Below are 16,030 nucleotides of genomic sequence, written 5' to 3'. Positions count from 1 at the left end.
GTGATCTTGAGTACTGGGATGGGATGGGATTGGGGAGGTGCCAAGACTTCAGTGAAAGTACTTGGGAGCCATTGCATTGGAATCTGTGATTCCAGCATAAGCTGTGGCCACTAGGTGTATTTCCTGTTTCCAGTCTGTGATTCGAAAGTGATTAGGAGCTGTTTCCTTGTTGCTTGCTTTGGTAGGGGGACATCGCAAGTCAAAATTGGGGTTTCTAGCCTGCAAACAAAGCTGTTGCTGATTGTTCCTGCAACTCAGAGCTTATGGCAAGTGGTGAAGGGCTGAGGGAAGCAGCCAGGAGCAGGTTCCAAATGGTCAGGACTGTCCCAGGTGTGGACGTTTCAAGTTGAGCGGATCAAGCTAACTTAAAGGAAGGTGTTGACCTAGATTGTCTAGACAGATAACTTGCCTTTCCTCCCTTTAGGTGAGAACAACCTAAGTTTGTTCCTGTTGTGCATTCAGGGAGCCTCTCTGCTCAGCAAGACTGAGAGGCCAGGATTTGGCATTTGAGCATGTGGGGCAGGGAGGGCAATGTTACAGTACCACGAGCCATTATGGAGGGAGTGTGCTCCCCTTGGGGGCCTTACAACTGCCCCAAGTGCACTCTTCCCAAGTGGCTGGATCAGATGTCATTGGCATGTTGTGGACAGTGATCACCTGTGCATTCTTTGCTTTTATCCCTTGTGTTCCTGTTACCTTTGACAAATACCTTTTGATGTCTTTGTTTTCTGTATGCATCCAATTTTTTGTTTTGGTTTGGTTTGTTAAGGAATACAGAAAGTAAAAGGATGTTAATAAGTATGAAATTAAACAAGGATTCTCTGGTCCCCATTGACATGTAAATGGAGCCAACTAGTACTTTTTGTCCTTGGCGATATAACCATGGCTTTGGTGACATATGACACCCGTTAGAGCCATAGCCACATTTTTCCTTTGGATTTTCACTCTCCACCCCATGGTCCTCACCTGCATTTTGGTTAAGAACAGGTCACTTTATATGATATGTGTATGTCAATTTCTAGATTTCAAAAATCAATGTGATTTTAAGGAAAAGAACCCTTATTGCCTTAAGCATCCGATCCTTACAAGGTCTTTGCCCTTCAGACTGCTGAGTATATGCAGATCACAAGGGGATCTTGTTACAATGCGGATTTTGACTGGGTGGGACTGTGTGGGACCTGGGACTCTGACCTTCTTGCAGACCCCTCAGATCCCTATGCTGCTCTTCCAATTCTCATTTAACTATGGCCCCAATCATCCTTCTTCCCCAAAAGGGCAAAAGATTATTAAATAATTACTTTTTAAATGTTAATCGTGGGGATGTTTAAATTTACATGGGGTAAAGCCTTTGTGATAAAATAAGGGTGTGTTGCTCATGTCAGTGATGCATATATGGATAAGTAGAGAAATCACCAGGCTCAAAAAACAAGGAAAAATCCAGGCATTATTTAGAGCAAGTTAAGAATTTTACAAATTGGCTAAGTGGACTTTTTTTTTTAATTCAACTTAGTTAATATATAGTGTATTATTAGTTTTAGGGGTAGAGTTGAGTGATTGATTGGTCGCATACGACACTCAGCGCTCTTTATATCAAGTGCCCTCCTCAATGCCCATCACCCGGTTACCCCATCCACCTACCCCCTTCCCTCTAGCATCCCTCAGTTTGTTCCCTATGGTTTGCCTCCCTCTCTTGTTTTTGTCTTATTTTTCCTTCCCCTCCCCTATGTTCATCTGTTTTGTTTCTTAAAGTCTGCATATGAGTGAAATCATATGGTATTTGTCTTTCTCTGACTGACTTATTTCACTTAGCGTAATAAAGCTGGGTGGACTTTTAATAACTATTAATAAAAGAGAGCAGTTTTATAGATTTGAGGATTGGTCAAATAATAATCTAAAAACTAAACATGATTTTTTTCCCATTTTTTTCCCTGTGTCCTGTAGAGAAATCAACTTTTCAGTCATCGGTCAGTATGTGGATTATCTTGTGAAGGAACAGGGAGTGAAGAGTATTTTTGGTGAGTCACCTTCAGACATTTCTCTAGACATCTCTATCCCGGTTCTTAGAAAGCAGCTCTCACCTGGTTGCTAGTTAGGAGGTCACAGTGTCTTGTGTCATAGGTTATGACTGAGCCTGGCTAAGCTAAGTAAAATTTGTGAATCTAGACACTCATCAGTTTTATACCTGGAAAGCACCTCAAGAGATTACCTAGTTTGGTGGTATACCTTCAAAACAGATAAGGTATTATTTTTAATCCTACCTTGAAGAAGAAAATCTATGGCTCAGATGTATTTAGATGTATTTAGGGTGCCTAAAGGCACTTAGCCAAAAATGGTAGAGTAATGGCGAAATCCAGACTTCTCTCTCTTAAGAATGGGCTTTTTTGTGTCTCACTCAGACCTTTCATGTGGTAACTGTGGAGAGACTCTAAAGGCAGCACGCGAAAGACTCACAGGTCCAGCAGTTACACTCACTTATTTCATAGCCAATGGATTCAAATCACATCTTGCACACTCGAGGCCTAAGAACTGTACTTACCTGTGACCGAGTTGCCCCTCGTGTAGTGTTATAGGTGCTTGGCCCCTTAGACTGGACACCACAGCTTTTTCCAAGCTGCTGCTCTACTAGCAGGGGTCCCTCAAGAACTGGAAGCATAAGATCATGATTGAGGCAGGTAAAAACTCTGTGAAAAGGCAGTCAGGGCACACGTCAAAACCAGAACCTGAATACAGAACCACTTGGTGTCCCCCTATGGCTCCAAGCCGTGGCCAGCAAAGACTGATTGTTACCCTTCAAAGGGCCACAGATCTCCACTGGGTATCAGGAAGAAGTAGGAACATCCCTACTCGTACAGCACACTGGAAGTGTCTTAAGACCCCAAAGGAGTGATAAAAACACTCTTTCCTACTCTCACCTCACCTTCTCTGCCGCAGTTGAGTGTTCAGCATTTGGAGATCCAAATCCATTAGGCCCCAGTGATGTATCCTAGTGCCGTTTGCATACTTTCTGTGATCCATTAAGAGATTATCATATTAGAAGGGAAAGTTTTGGAACCACACAGCTTTGGATTCAAATCTATTTAGTGATTCAGAATCTCATCTTTGCATCTATAAATGAGAAGAAGCATTTGCACTTTGCAGGGCTGTTGTGAGAATGAGTGGCTATTATAAGAGTGCTTAAATAAGAAATATTAATATCCTTGGTGTTTTCTTATGAATTACCATGAAAAAATTGTCCTAGAGTGCTACCGTCATGCTAAACTATAGAGTGAGGTCTTTGTAGATCTGTAGTATGCACCACTGTCCTTATGACCCCTTTGACAGCCGGTATTGGGTGGTGGTGATTTTCCTGCCATTCAAGCCCAGATGATAGAATTAGGTGATGTGATTGGATATTTGCCTAAAATGAGAGCAGTTATCTCAGTCTGTGTTCAAATACTCACTCTCCATCCCTGATAGCAAGGACGGATTTGTCATTACAAGTCATAATTAACCTTCCCACTGCTTGGAACAAGGTGAAGATGGAAAGAAGAGAATATTAGATAAAAATGGAAACATGGCATTTCCCCTCTAGATTGCAACCTCTGATCTGTCCCTATGTCCCTTCCCCTTAAGCAAGGAGTTCTGACCCTGCACTTCCTGTGTTCGTGTTGGAGGAGCAAAAGGAATGGGTTGGCCCCACTAACTGACTGTCTGTTTGAAACAGTGAATGGCACGACGGGAGAAGGCCTGTCCCTGAGCGTCTCAGAGCGTCGCCAGGTCGCAGAGGAGTGGGTGACCCAAGGGCAGAACAAGTGAGTGGCGTCATGAGGATAAGGGCACTCTTCCACAGAGCTGCCTAGAGGACGGCTCTTTCCCGATGACACAGCCTCCCACCTTCTGGCCAGAGGTCAGGCTTGAAGCATGGGGATCCTGGCACTGTGGCAAGGAGCTGAGGCAGAGGAGTGTCCCTCCTTTCTGGGTGGAAGGGCTGCCAGACTGTGAGGCCCACCCAGCTCCCAAGGGGGCCATCTGGAAGCTGGAAGCTGCCCCTTATCTACCTAAAAGCTGGTCCCATTGGGTTACTTGTCCTTGGGCTGAGGGAATAAGAGGGGAAGGGGCTGGTGACGGACTCTGCTGTCCCCTGGCTCTTCTGAACAACTCCTTCCCCTCCCAGGATGGGTTCCTGATGCTTATATCCACTCTTGCTTCCCTACATCTGTGTGCTCTGTGGAGCTCTCCACGGTGCTTCCTTTTGTAGTCTTAGGGACTCCGTTCATGCCATGGCAGACAAATAGGGCAGGATCAGTTCAATAAGCACACTCAATTAACACTCAGCTTTATCTGTTGTCTGTTCTGTTGTGTGTTACTATGCTCTGTGCCCTATGGGGGAGATGAAACGCTCTCTGACTTTAGCTTGCTTGCCATCCAATGGAGAAGTCAGATCATGAAATTGAACACTGATTCTTCTGATAAATAGCATAAAAAGGGATCAGAGAAGGCAAAGATTGATGTTGCCTTAGAAGGAGGCAAAGATTAGAGGTAAGTTCCAAGCGAGCCTGGAGCAGAGGTTGTCAGTGTGAAGCCCATGACCCTTGAGGATCCTTAAATGGCTTCAGAGCACCTTGAGTACTCTGAAACTGTATGCCAAGGCTGAGTGCATGGCCATGGAAGCAGTTTCTGCTGATCCATCAGCTTTTAGCTCATTTCCAGTCAGACTGTGGGCCCCAAAAGATTAAAGACCATGGACAGAGAAACAGGGAAGGTTAAGGATCAACATTAAGAAAAGCACCAGAAATGGAGAGATAGAGAAGGGGACAAAGACAGAAAGCCCTCAGAAGGGCAGGAGGGAGGTCGGGGGTGAATCCTGTCACTTAGGGAAGAATGTTTCGGAGCGTGCCAGTGTAGCCTGAGACTGTACAGTCAGACTGGCTATTTGGGTCCTGGCTCTGGCTCTTACTAGACTTCTGAACTCAGACAAGTCACGTAACTGCCCTGTGCTTCACCTGTAATTGGAATAAAAGTATGTATGTTATAAGATGGTGGTGAGGGTTCGAACAGTGCCTGGTGCGTAGTCACAGATCTTATACAGGAATTCATTATAATTACTTGCAGTAGATGCTGTTTCATCACCACATTTGTAATAAATTTTAGATGTTATGAAAGTCAGTAGATGGAGGGCTGAGAAGACTGCTCGGTGAACCTGCAGTGACTTTGACTGATGATCTCAGAGAGAGCAGAGCCAGCCGGGCTGGCGAAACAGGAGCGGCCCGCAGTGAGCTGTGGATGGGTGGATCACCGCAGAGGTGCGGGTGTGGGGGCGACGAGCACAGCTCATTCTCAGAACATTTTCTGGTAAAGGGAAGGAGAGATGGAGTGGTGGATGAGCGAAGAGGAAGCAAGATGGAAAGAAGGGTAGTTTGTTTTAAACTGGGGAAGTCTTGAGCGTGTTTCTCTGCTGAAAAGACAGTTATCGGCAAAGAGAGTAAGAATGCGTAGACAGCTGATAACTTTGATGGGAAGGTCTGGGGGTGCGGGGCTGAAACAAAACTACAAGTAGATAGTATAACTTCAGAGGACAGCCCAGAAGCTGGGAGGGAAGCATGGGCCAGGATGTGGCCAAGCGTGGAGATGCAGAAGAGGAAAAGTGGGGTAATCTGTGTATGAGGCCTCTGTGTTATTTCTTGTGTGTTATAAGTGAGCACATCTGCCAGGAACAAGGAATTGGGTTGAAATTCGCTTGAGAATAGTCCAGATTTGAAGTAGCCACTGCACAGAATTGGAAGGGAAGTAAGTCATGATGACCAGAAGGCTTTTTGGAGCCTCGTTCTCCCGAATTGGGAAAGAACAAGTTGGGATGAAAGCCATAGGATGGTTTTCTCTAGCAGCACCTAGCATCAGGCTGGAAGGGAGAAGGAAAGGATGGCTTCGTTTAACCTAAGCCAGGAGAAGGGGTGTGAAAGGTTTAAGGAGGCCGCACAGAAAAGCGGCTGATAAGAGTAAGAGCCTATGAGTCAGCCTTCCTTTCTCCTTTCAGAGGTCTTAACCTTTAAAAATGCAACCCTGGGGCACCTAGGTGGCTCAGTTAACCATCTGCCTTCAGCTGAGGTTATGATTCCAGGGTCACGGGCTCGAGTCCCACCTCCAGCTCTCTGCTCAGTGGGGAGTCTGCTTCTCCCTCTCCCTCTGCTCCTCCCCTGTTCTGTCTCTCTCTCAAATAAATAAATAAAATCTTTAAAAATGCAACCCTGATCACAATACTTCCTTGGTGGGGCCCCATTTCACCTGAGACACAACAGGAGTCACTGGGGACTCAGTGATCAGGCCTAAACAAGAACGCCGGGTCTCCATCCCTTGAAAATGGCATGTGCGTTATTCAGGGTCCCTCAGAATAGTCGCTGGGATGACTGGACTCACAACTGAGTTCTATTAATCCTCCTCTGAGAACACCAGGCTCACTGTGACCTCCACCCATGGGGCCACATGGAACACCCCCAAAGATGAATAGTGGGGTCTTAGAGGAAACCTCTCAGAAGAGGCCAAATTCTGAGGACTTACAAGATAGGAAAAAGCTTTCTACAGTGAATTCATTTCTCATGTGACTTGTTCCTGGCTGTACTCTTTGAAGAACCTCTTTATTTTCATCCCCAACCAGAAATACCTCCGTGTTACCCCAGTCTTCACGCACAGATCACCAGCAATACACCATCTAAAACAGTGCTTTGTCAAAACATGCTTTCACATACTGATTAATTGACTCTTGGTGTCAAAATTTTACTCCCTGGACATTTTTTTAAATCCCTCATTAGACTAATTTTAAATAGACCACTATAGAATTTAATAGTTTTGAGGTTGAGATTAGAGGGTCATTAGCTAACTGCCAAAACCAGCACAAACCGGGGTAGTTCAGCCCTTCTGCGTTCCTGTAAACTTCCAAGTGATACAACAGTGTTTCCTCTTTTATAGGTTGGATCAGGTGGTAATTCACGTAGGAGCCTTGAGCTTGAAAGAGTCACAAGAACTGGTATGTATGTAAGTCCATCTGGGAGAGACCACTCCAGGGGCCTCCTTTTCCTTTTATTATTGGAGTATGGTTGACATATACAATATTGTATTAATTTCAGGTGTGCGACATAGTGAATCAGTAATTCTGTGCATTACTCAGTGCTCACTGGGATAAGAGTAGTTGCCATCTGTCACCAGCCAACGTTATTACAATATTATTGACTACGTTCCGGGTGCTATACTTTTCATGTCTGTGACTTGTTTATTTTATAACTAAAAGTTTGTACCTCTTAATCCCCTTCACTTATTTTGCCCATTTCCCCACTGGCAACTACCAGTTTGTTCTCTGTTTTTATGAGTCAATTGCTAGTATTTGTTTATTTGTTTATTCGTTTTGGGTTCTTTTAGATTGTGAATAAGGGAAGGGGCTCCTTTTTTATGCTGAAGTTAAACTCAATACCATTTTTGCTATATATTGGATGCTGTTATTGGGGAATATGAGATGTGCGGTGTCAGAGCTCACGATCCAGGAGCAGACACAGCCATAATGAGGGTAGCCCGTGTGACTAATTCCCATAGCAGAGTTTGGAGTAGGAGACAGAGACACCTCTTCCTCTGAGCCAAGTGGGGGCGGGTATAGATGTAGCTCAGTTTGCAAGTAAGGAGAAGAACTTGAGCCAACCTCAGTGTCTCTAAGAAGCAAAAGGCAAAGCCATCTGCTGGGCGTAAAGGAAGACGGGATTCAAATGTGAAGAGCGGTAAAAATTGAGAATTACTGCCCGCGGGAATGGGAGGGAAAACTGAAGCACAGAAACATCGTCCCCACCCATGCTCATATCAGCATTATTTATAATAGAAAGATGCGGAAGCAACCCAAATACCCATCAATGGACGAATAGATAAACAGAATGTGGTGTATACCTACTATTAAAGGACAAAAATACAACTGAGTAATTTGGAAGGTCAAAGTGGCTTTATTGATGAATCCAGCAGCATCCAGTCTAGCAAATAGAAAAGAGCTCTGTCGAGCTGTGGAAAAGGAAAGGTTTTTAAAGACAGAAGGAGCAAGAAAAAGGAAATTATTAGCAAAGAACACATTGTTTTAAGCAAGGTCACCCTCCAAAGGGGAAAGGTAAGGGTCCGTGGATTTCCTAGGGCTGACCAGGAAATTCCATGTTGACAGTTAACGGGTGGCTCAGTGGGTTAAAGCCTCTGCCTTCAGCTCAGGTCATGATCTCGGGGTTGTGGGATCGAGCCCCACATCAGGCTCTCTGCTCGCTGGGGAGCCTGCTTCCCTTCCTCTCTCTGCCTGCCTCTCTGCCTACTTGTGATCTCTCTCTCTCTCTCTCTCTCTGTCAAATAAATAAATAAATAAATAAAATCTTTAAAAAAAAAAAAATAAAGATCGCATTCCTGGGAGGATTGAAACTATAGCCAGGTTAGGTGTTAAATCTTGGTTTGCTGACATGGGGCCTTAACGTAAGTGACTCCATTTGGGTCCTGTGGTTTTCTTTTTAACAATACAATAGAATATTACTCAACCATAAAAAGGAAGGGAATCCATCCTGTCATATAGGTGAACATCTTTGAGGACATTATGTTTAAATAAAATAAGTCTGTCACTAAAAGACAAATACTATATGATTCCTCTGAAATGATGTATCTAAAATAGTCAAATTCATAAAAACAGAAAGTAGAATGGTGGTTACCAGCGGCTAGAGGAAGAGAGAAAGAATTATTTAGTGAGTCTAGAGTTTCAGATTTGCAAGATGAAAAGTTCTAGCGATCTGTTTTATAACAATGTGATTATACTTAAAACTACTGAACATTTAAAAATGATTAAGGTGGTAAATTGTATGTGGTTTTGTCGCAATTAAACAAAATTGTTTTTTTGTAGTAGGCTCTATGGCCAACATAGGGCTTGAACTCCCGACCCTGACATCGGGAGTCCCTTGCTCTACCAACTGACCCAGCCAGGCACCCCTCATTAGTTAAATTTTTAGAAAAGATTGCCCATGGTGCTAAAGACCAACTGAAGTCATAAGTCATAAATTTGTCTTACCACCATTCAACTAGGTCATGAAAATTTCTTTCTAGGTACAGTCTCCAACCAGAACATAGGTTCCAGAATACAAACAGCTGGATTGCTCCAGGTTTAGAGATTAGCGGATCAGGTGGCGCACAGGGCAGGAATGGAAGGAGTTACACTTTTGGCAGAAAAGTACATGACCTGGTGGTTTTGAGGACTTCGTGAATTGGGCGAAAAAAGAAAGCTTGAAAATGTTGAGGTATTTACCAGATGGTGCAGTACCTGGACCACTACTCAATTCACCATGCTTTCAGAATTTATGTATTCTGATTCCAAAGATTACAATGACTTGATCTAGCCCCAGCATCTTCGTGATGGGTTCTCTTTGTTTTTCTTATTACTGAATTTAGAAATGGGATGTATAATATATATTTGCAAAATCGTAATTCACTATTGTCAGGCAAGCCACAAGGGAAGGCATATTGCTAGGTTGTTGCTTAATAAGTCTAGAATCAAAACTTGGAGACTTGATTTATCCTTCTGATGCATGATTTGTTCTTACAATAGGCCTTTCAGTTAAGGTAGTGTGATGTAGGAAATTTGTTTTCATCTCTTTTTAATTGCTTTTTTTTTTCCTATGTGTGATATAAATTTTAACATTTTGTCATGACATGAAAGATTGTCATCCATCAGGCTGAGCACTAGAATAGAGCAGAGATAATCTTAGTATAGAGCTAATCCCCCTGCTATAGGGATAGTCCCCTACTATGTGGATAATCTTGCCAATGAGACTGTAATTTGGTATCTGCTTAGGCATAACTCCATCGGATGTTGTTTGAATGGGCACTGCCATTAACTGTCTCTTAGCTGTTTTCCTTTTTCCTTATTTTCAGCTAAGGTTATCCTTCCAGTCTTGTCCTTAACAGAATGCTAAATAAATGATTCAAATATATAACATCCAACTGGTGTTAATGAAATTATACCCAATGTCATGATTGGTCTTTGGACTGTATCCCGGTCTTCTCTTTGGCTCTCCTACTTTTGCAGGAAGCTAATCACATCTATTAGAGATAGATATTATTAAAGTCTTAGAGAAAAACATTTTTTCCTTTTAGGTAGGGGGACATGTTCTGAAGGACTCAGCAAGTCCCTGCTATGTGCTTATCACCATAGTTCACTAACTATACACGAGAGTGAGTAAGATCTCACACCCGCCTGTGGGAACTCATTCTATTTGAGAATTGTCACTGTACACACTGTCTTGCAATATAGTAGATTTTAGGTCTCAAAATAGTTAAGAATGTTTTACGGGCCCAGCAGAAGGAAATGGTCCTTTTTTTTCTGAAGGAATTTAAGAAAACCCTAAAATAGTGGTACACTGTATCTTCCTTTATGTGCATAAGCTTTTTCTTCTTAAAATTTTTCAACTGCATTCCCAATCCATAAATTAAAAATTTTAAATAAATTTAGAATAAACTTTAAAATATGACTACTATATCATTGGGCAGGAAAGACAGCATCATCCAATGGGCTGAACACTAGAAGAGAAATTACACTTGCAAGTTTCTCTAATAATAGTTATAATTATCACAATGAACCACTCATGTCTCTGTTAGCAAGGGTTTTTTGTGCTGACGAAGTCTGAAGAAGTATAAGATTAAATGCACGGGTCACCTCCACCCAGGTTCTCTACTTTGCAATTTGGGATTTTTCCTGCTAATGACATTCATTGTTAAATTTGGCTTATTTTCTTCTCTCTAGTGATGCATCAGTTGGCAAATTTGAGGTTTGTTGCTACTCTCAGTATGTAAGATATAGGCAAATGTAGTAGGTCACTTATTCCAAGATAGTTGTGATAAATATATATATATTTGGTCTTTGTCCAGTTTCTGGCACTGAGTTCCTAACACTCTTGCAGTTTTCTGTGATGAGAACAATAAAACTGTCTCTTATTGTATGAATGAGGTGGTTTTTAGAAAGCAACTAAAGATGGGGGCTGGTTGCCAGGAGACCAACCGTGTGATCAGAGGGTTTGAACTTTCAGTCCTACCCGACCTCCACCTCTGGGGAGAAAGGAGGGACTGGAGGTTGAATCTGGCACCAATGACCAGTGATGAAATCAACCATGCCTATGCAGTGAGGTCTCCATTAAAACCCAATCAGAGAGCTTCCAGATTGGTGAACATGTGGAATATTGGGGAGAGTGGCACACCCACACTTAGACAAGACATGGAAACTACAGGCCCTCTCTCCATACCTTGCCTTGTGCATTTCTTCTACCTGGCTGCTCCTGAGTTATATCCTCCTATAATAAACTGCTGGTCTAATAAGTAAAATGTTCCCCTGAGTTCTGTGAGCCCAAGGAGGGGATTGTTAGAACCTCCCAAGTCTGTAGCCAGTTTGTCAGAAGCACAGGTGATGACCTGGACTTGTGATTAACATCTAAAGTTCAGGGAAGCAGGGTAGTCTTGTAAGACTGAGCCCTTAACTTGTGCAGTCTGATTCTGTCTCCAGGTAGATAGTATCAGAGTTGAGTAAGCTTGCAGGACATGCAGCTGGTATTGGAGAATTTCCTGTCCATGAGGGGAAACCACCCCTCAACCCACAGACAATCAGAATTGTGACCAGACCCATAAAGGTCTTCTTTCTTCTTTTAAAGGCCCGACATGCAGCAGAAATAGGAGCTGATGGCATCGCTGTCATTGCACCTTTCTTTCTCAAGCCATGGAACAAAGGTAAGCAGGTAGTCTAAACACATGGTGCCTCACGTGGTCCACTTCTTTTTGCCTTCATTTAAAATGGTCATACTGAACTCCTGAAAGTAAAGTTGTGTGGACTGATGGCGTGAAGTTGCGGTGGTGCAGCAACTGTCCAGAATATTTGGTCTCCCTGGATCCATAAAAGAAAAGACCCCTTTAAGAAGGGCTTCAGCTCTTGTTACCAAGTAATCTGATTGGGTCATCCACCAAGCCCCAGGTCAACCTCCAGGTGCAGGTTAAGCATCCACTCCTAGTCCAGTCGGTTGTGTAGTGTCAGAGCCACATGGCAAAGTATGGGGTCATTTTTCTCAAAAAAAGAGGAATATAAGTGATGGGCATCTTGAGACTACATGTTCTAGTCAAGGTTGGGTGAGTAATGAATTTGAGGGAGATTTCAGAGAAAGATCCATTGTCTTCCAAAATATCAAGTTAATTGCTTTCTCCTTCTCTGCTTTCTCTACAGCAATTATTTGTGGCTTCCAAGTGTACTGAGTCTTTTTAATCCTTCTGATTAGCAAACAAAGAAGTACAAATTTTGAAAGGATTGAAGACAGACAATCCATGATTGCATGCATGATTAAATAAAATCATAGCTAAATGTAATTGGGTCAAAGTAATTGTGAAATTCATCTAGTATTGGTAGAGAGAAAATAACTGTTAAAATAGGATAAGTAATTTAAATACTGCCATTTTGAGAATCCAGAATGAACATATTTTAAAACTTTTTTTCACATGGTTATAAAAATTTTATGTCAGTACATTTCCCAAAAAGAAAGAGGAAAGATAATGAGTTATACATAATAATTTTCTCAAGTATTTATCATGGGCAGAGTACATCATCACAGTATTCAGATGAAGAACATAAGATTCTCTCTCCCACTCCCTAGTGTAAGCAGGTCTGCTGGATTTTATTTATCCTTCTTAGCAATGTCGCAGTGAAAACTCATGGAGGATGATGTAGGAAATTGCAAATCCTCAATAAACTAGAATGAATTCTCTTCTGCTCTATCTGGATTTCTCCCAAAACTGGAAAAGTGCCAACCTCTGGTTGAATTATTGTGACATGTGCCACTATTCTTATAACTTCCCTCTTTGAGCTAATGTTTATATTTTTGTTGTAGATTTTTCCCAGTTACAACTTGATGATTCTGATCCTAATGCAAATTCCTTGTTCACTGACCACATTTAGCCCTCATTGGGATAAGAGCACAAGAGTCCTACTGATAGGCTTTTGGCTTTGATAAGAGTATTATTTCATAAGCTTCTCTTAATATGTGGGAAGGTTTACACCAGTTTTTTAATAGTATTTTAGTATGGCAGGAAAGTGATCATCTTATTTTGGCCTTTCTATGGAAAGGAAAATAAACCTTTGAATTACGTGATTTGCAAAGACATTGCAGTACCAATCTCAGGGATTGTGAGAGTGATCGAAAATTTTCAGCTGCTGAGAGGGATGGTTGCATTCCAATAGATGGTTAGTTTTTTACCAGGGAAAGTTAGTGTTTTATACTTGTTTACACAGTGGCTTTTCCTGCTATTCTTTCAGATGTCTTGATTAATTTCCTAAAGGAGGTAGCCGCTGCTGCCCCAGCATTGCCATTTTATTACTATCACATTCCAGCCTTGACAGGGGTAAAGAGTAAGTAATCCTTCTCCCAGTGTTTCTTTCCCTCCATCTCTCACATCTTACCCTGTTTTCAGTAAGAAACTCCCACTCCATTGCACTCCACCCCGGGTCACAAAAGCATAAAACTGTTTACCAGATAGTTCCAATTGGCTCCAAAATAAGTCAGTCTTATCAAAAATAATTCACTCTTATCGATCATTGACACTATCTTATAATGAAAGTTTTTACACAGTGGCAGACGGAGAAGCAGGCTCCCTGCTGAGCGTGCGGCCCAAACCTGATGTGGGACTCGATCCCAGGACCATGGGGTCATGACCTGAGCCAAAAGCAGCCACTTAACTGACTGAGCCACCCAGGAACCCTTTCTTTTGACTTTTCTTTTATTGTTACTCTGCTTCTCCAGAAACGGGATTGTTACAATTAGATGAAATTTCTTAGGAGATTATTTTTTGGATACCATTCCTTCCTACTTCCTTAAAAGAAAAAAGATAGATGTTGTGATTTGAAAACATTTATCTGTTGTCTTCAAGGAATGGAAGCCTGGGGGCTGAAATTTAACAAGTCCTAGGAACTACTAAGTGGGGGCAAGTGACGTCCAGATGAGAACAGCTCCTGGCACTCAGCACAGATATGAGGGGCTCTACGTGATGGGACTTGACATTTTCTGGACATGTGCAGTTTCGTGAGGCATTTTCTGTTTTGAGCAGTCCGTGCTGAGGAATTGCTGGATGGGATCCAGGAGAAGATCCCCACCTTCCAAGGGCTGAAGTTCAGTGACACCAATCTCTTAGACTTCGGGCAGTGTGTTGATCAGAATCGCCAGCGACAGTTTGCTCTCCTTTTTGGGGTGGATGAGGTAAGTTATCCACTGGCCTGACCCAGCAGGGAAGTTACCCTCCGGAACAGTTTGTAAGCTGTTTAGGTTGCAAGATATTTTCTCTCACTCTTTTTCATTCAAGTGAATCCTCTGTGTGTTTTTGCTTAGCAACTGTTGAGTGCCCTGGTGATGGGAGCAACTGGAGCAGTGGGCAGGTGAGGCTGATTCATTTCTCCCAGCATTTGTAACTGCGAAGCCCCCCAGGGAGGCATTTGCTGCATATGTGTTTATACTTCTTGCACGGACACCTTTTCTAATAAAAGCTGCCTTTCTTTCCCCCAGTCTTTCAGTAAAAAGGAATTAAGTAGAGCTTAGCAGTTTATTAGCAACTCAGTCACTGTTACTAGAAGCATCTGTTGCAATTAGAGGTGAGGAACTTGAGCTAAGAGCGTGCACAGAACTTGCCAGAAATTACTTAGTTACTCATAACAGAAACCCATTGAAAGTAGCTAATGTGGAAGAAGATACATTATTATCAACTACTGGGAAATTGGGTAAAACTCAAGAGGAGGAAATGCAGCCAGGCCTCAGCTAAGGTGAGAACCTAGGACCGCAAAGCTTTCAACAGCCAGGACAGATGGTTCTCCACCTGTGCTCCTCTGGAGACTCTCACCCCTGCATCTCTCTGCACACCTCTCTCTTTCCCTCTTTTGCTCTCCGGATGCGCTCTCTACACTTCAGCATGCACAGGGACAGTCGTGGCTGCCCGGTCGTGAATCTCATCTCAGGGTATCACTAGATAGCACTGCCTGTTTGGCTCGCCCAAGTCCAATCAGCTGCAGCCAGAAAAGTAGAATCATGTGGCCTGATGCCTTCTCAGCAGAGGCAGCAATTCGATTAGTATGTCCACTGCACATGTTTACCTAGTTCATTAGAAACGTGCCTGCAAGGGATTGAGTGAAATATTCATGTCAACTGAAAGTGCATTTCCTCCCTATGGGAAAAGGGTAGGAGAAGCAAAATAATATTGATATCATGTCTTGTTGAGCATGGCTTTGATGAAGAATAAGTAGAATAAGTAAGTTAGGTAAGTTATTCACCAAGCCAGGATGACCTGCGACATCCATTGTCACTGCAGGGACATTTCTACCATGGGAACCTGAATGCCTGGATCTGCTGACCATGAAATTCTTACTTCCCCCCCCCCCCCAGAAATTCTTACATTTTTTGACTTTTGTTTTTTGGCCTCCATACTAGGCATTTTAATTCTGTCAACATAATCTGTAAGTGAAGTACGTTTCGTTAGACTTTATTTCTTCTTTTTTTTTTTTTTTTAAGATTTTATTTATTTATTTGACAGACAGAGATCACAGGTAGGCAGAGAGGCAGGCAGAGAGAGAGGAGGAAGCAGGCTCCCTGCTGAGCAGAGAGCCTGATGCGGGGCTTGTTCCCAGGACCCTGGGATCATGACCTGAGCCGAAGGCAGAGGCTTTAACCCACTGAGCCACCCAGGCGCCCCGACTTTATTTCTTCTTAATTATAATTATATTCCTCTCTGACTAAATATGCCTAAGACCTCTGGGATTTGAATTTTAGGATTCTGAAACTCCTCAGACATATTGTGACTGAGGAGTGTTTCACATCTGTAAGTGACTTACCTCAGCTATTATATTTTATTTTTCCTTATTTTATTGCCAGAAGATAATGTGAACTTCACGTTCTTGGAATCCCTTGCTGTTTACTCCAGGGTTTCCATATATGAAATACCAACAGCATTCTATTTTTGATATATCAAGATAAATATATTTTTCTAAGAC

At 42.6% G+C, this 16,030-nt stretch overlaps 1 protein-coding gene across 4 annotated transcripts in view; it reads left to right on the top strand.

The window, feature by feature from the left end:
- NPL (N-acetylneuraminate pyruvate lyase) overlaps positions 1–16,030 on the top strand; it is a 34,709-nt gene that overhangs the window by 11,235 nt on the left and 7,444 nt on the right. For 3 of the 4 annotated variants that reach the window (XM_032862682.1, XM_032862681.1, XM_032862684.1), the window contains 7 exons: positions 1,942–2,015; positions 3,704–3,791; positions 6,943–7,000; positions 11,670–11,745; positions 13,316–13,408; positions 14,104–14,252; positions 14,382–14,428. In XM_032862682.1, the coding sequence (XP_032718573.1) occupies positions 1,942–2,015; positions 3,704–3,791; positions 6,943–7,000; positions 11,670–11,745; positions 13,316–13,408; positions 14,104–14,252; positions 14,382–14,428 (585 nt within the window). The remainder of the gene's footprint in view (positions 1–1,941; positions 2,016–3,703; positions 3,792–6,942; positions 7,001–11,669; positions 11,746–13,315; positions 13,409–14,103; positions 14,253–14,381; positions 14,429–16,030) is intronic. The other variant, XM_032862683.1, reaches the window with a different exon arrangement.

This window comes from Lontra canadensis, unplaced genomic scaffold (assembly GCF_010015895.1).
Source record: "Lontra canadensis isolate GAN:19392208 unplaced genomic scaffold, GSC_riverotter_1.0 scaffold24, whole genome shotgun sequence".
NCBI lineage: Eukaryota > Metazoa > Chordata > Mammalia > Carnivora > Mustelidae > Lontra > Lontra canadensis.
The sequence above is the reverse complement of the archived record's forward strand: the minus strand, read 5'-3'. Positions and strand labels throughout refer to the sequence as shown.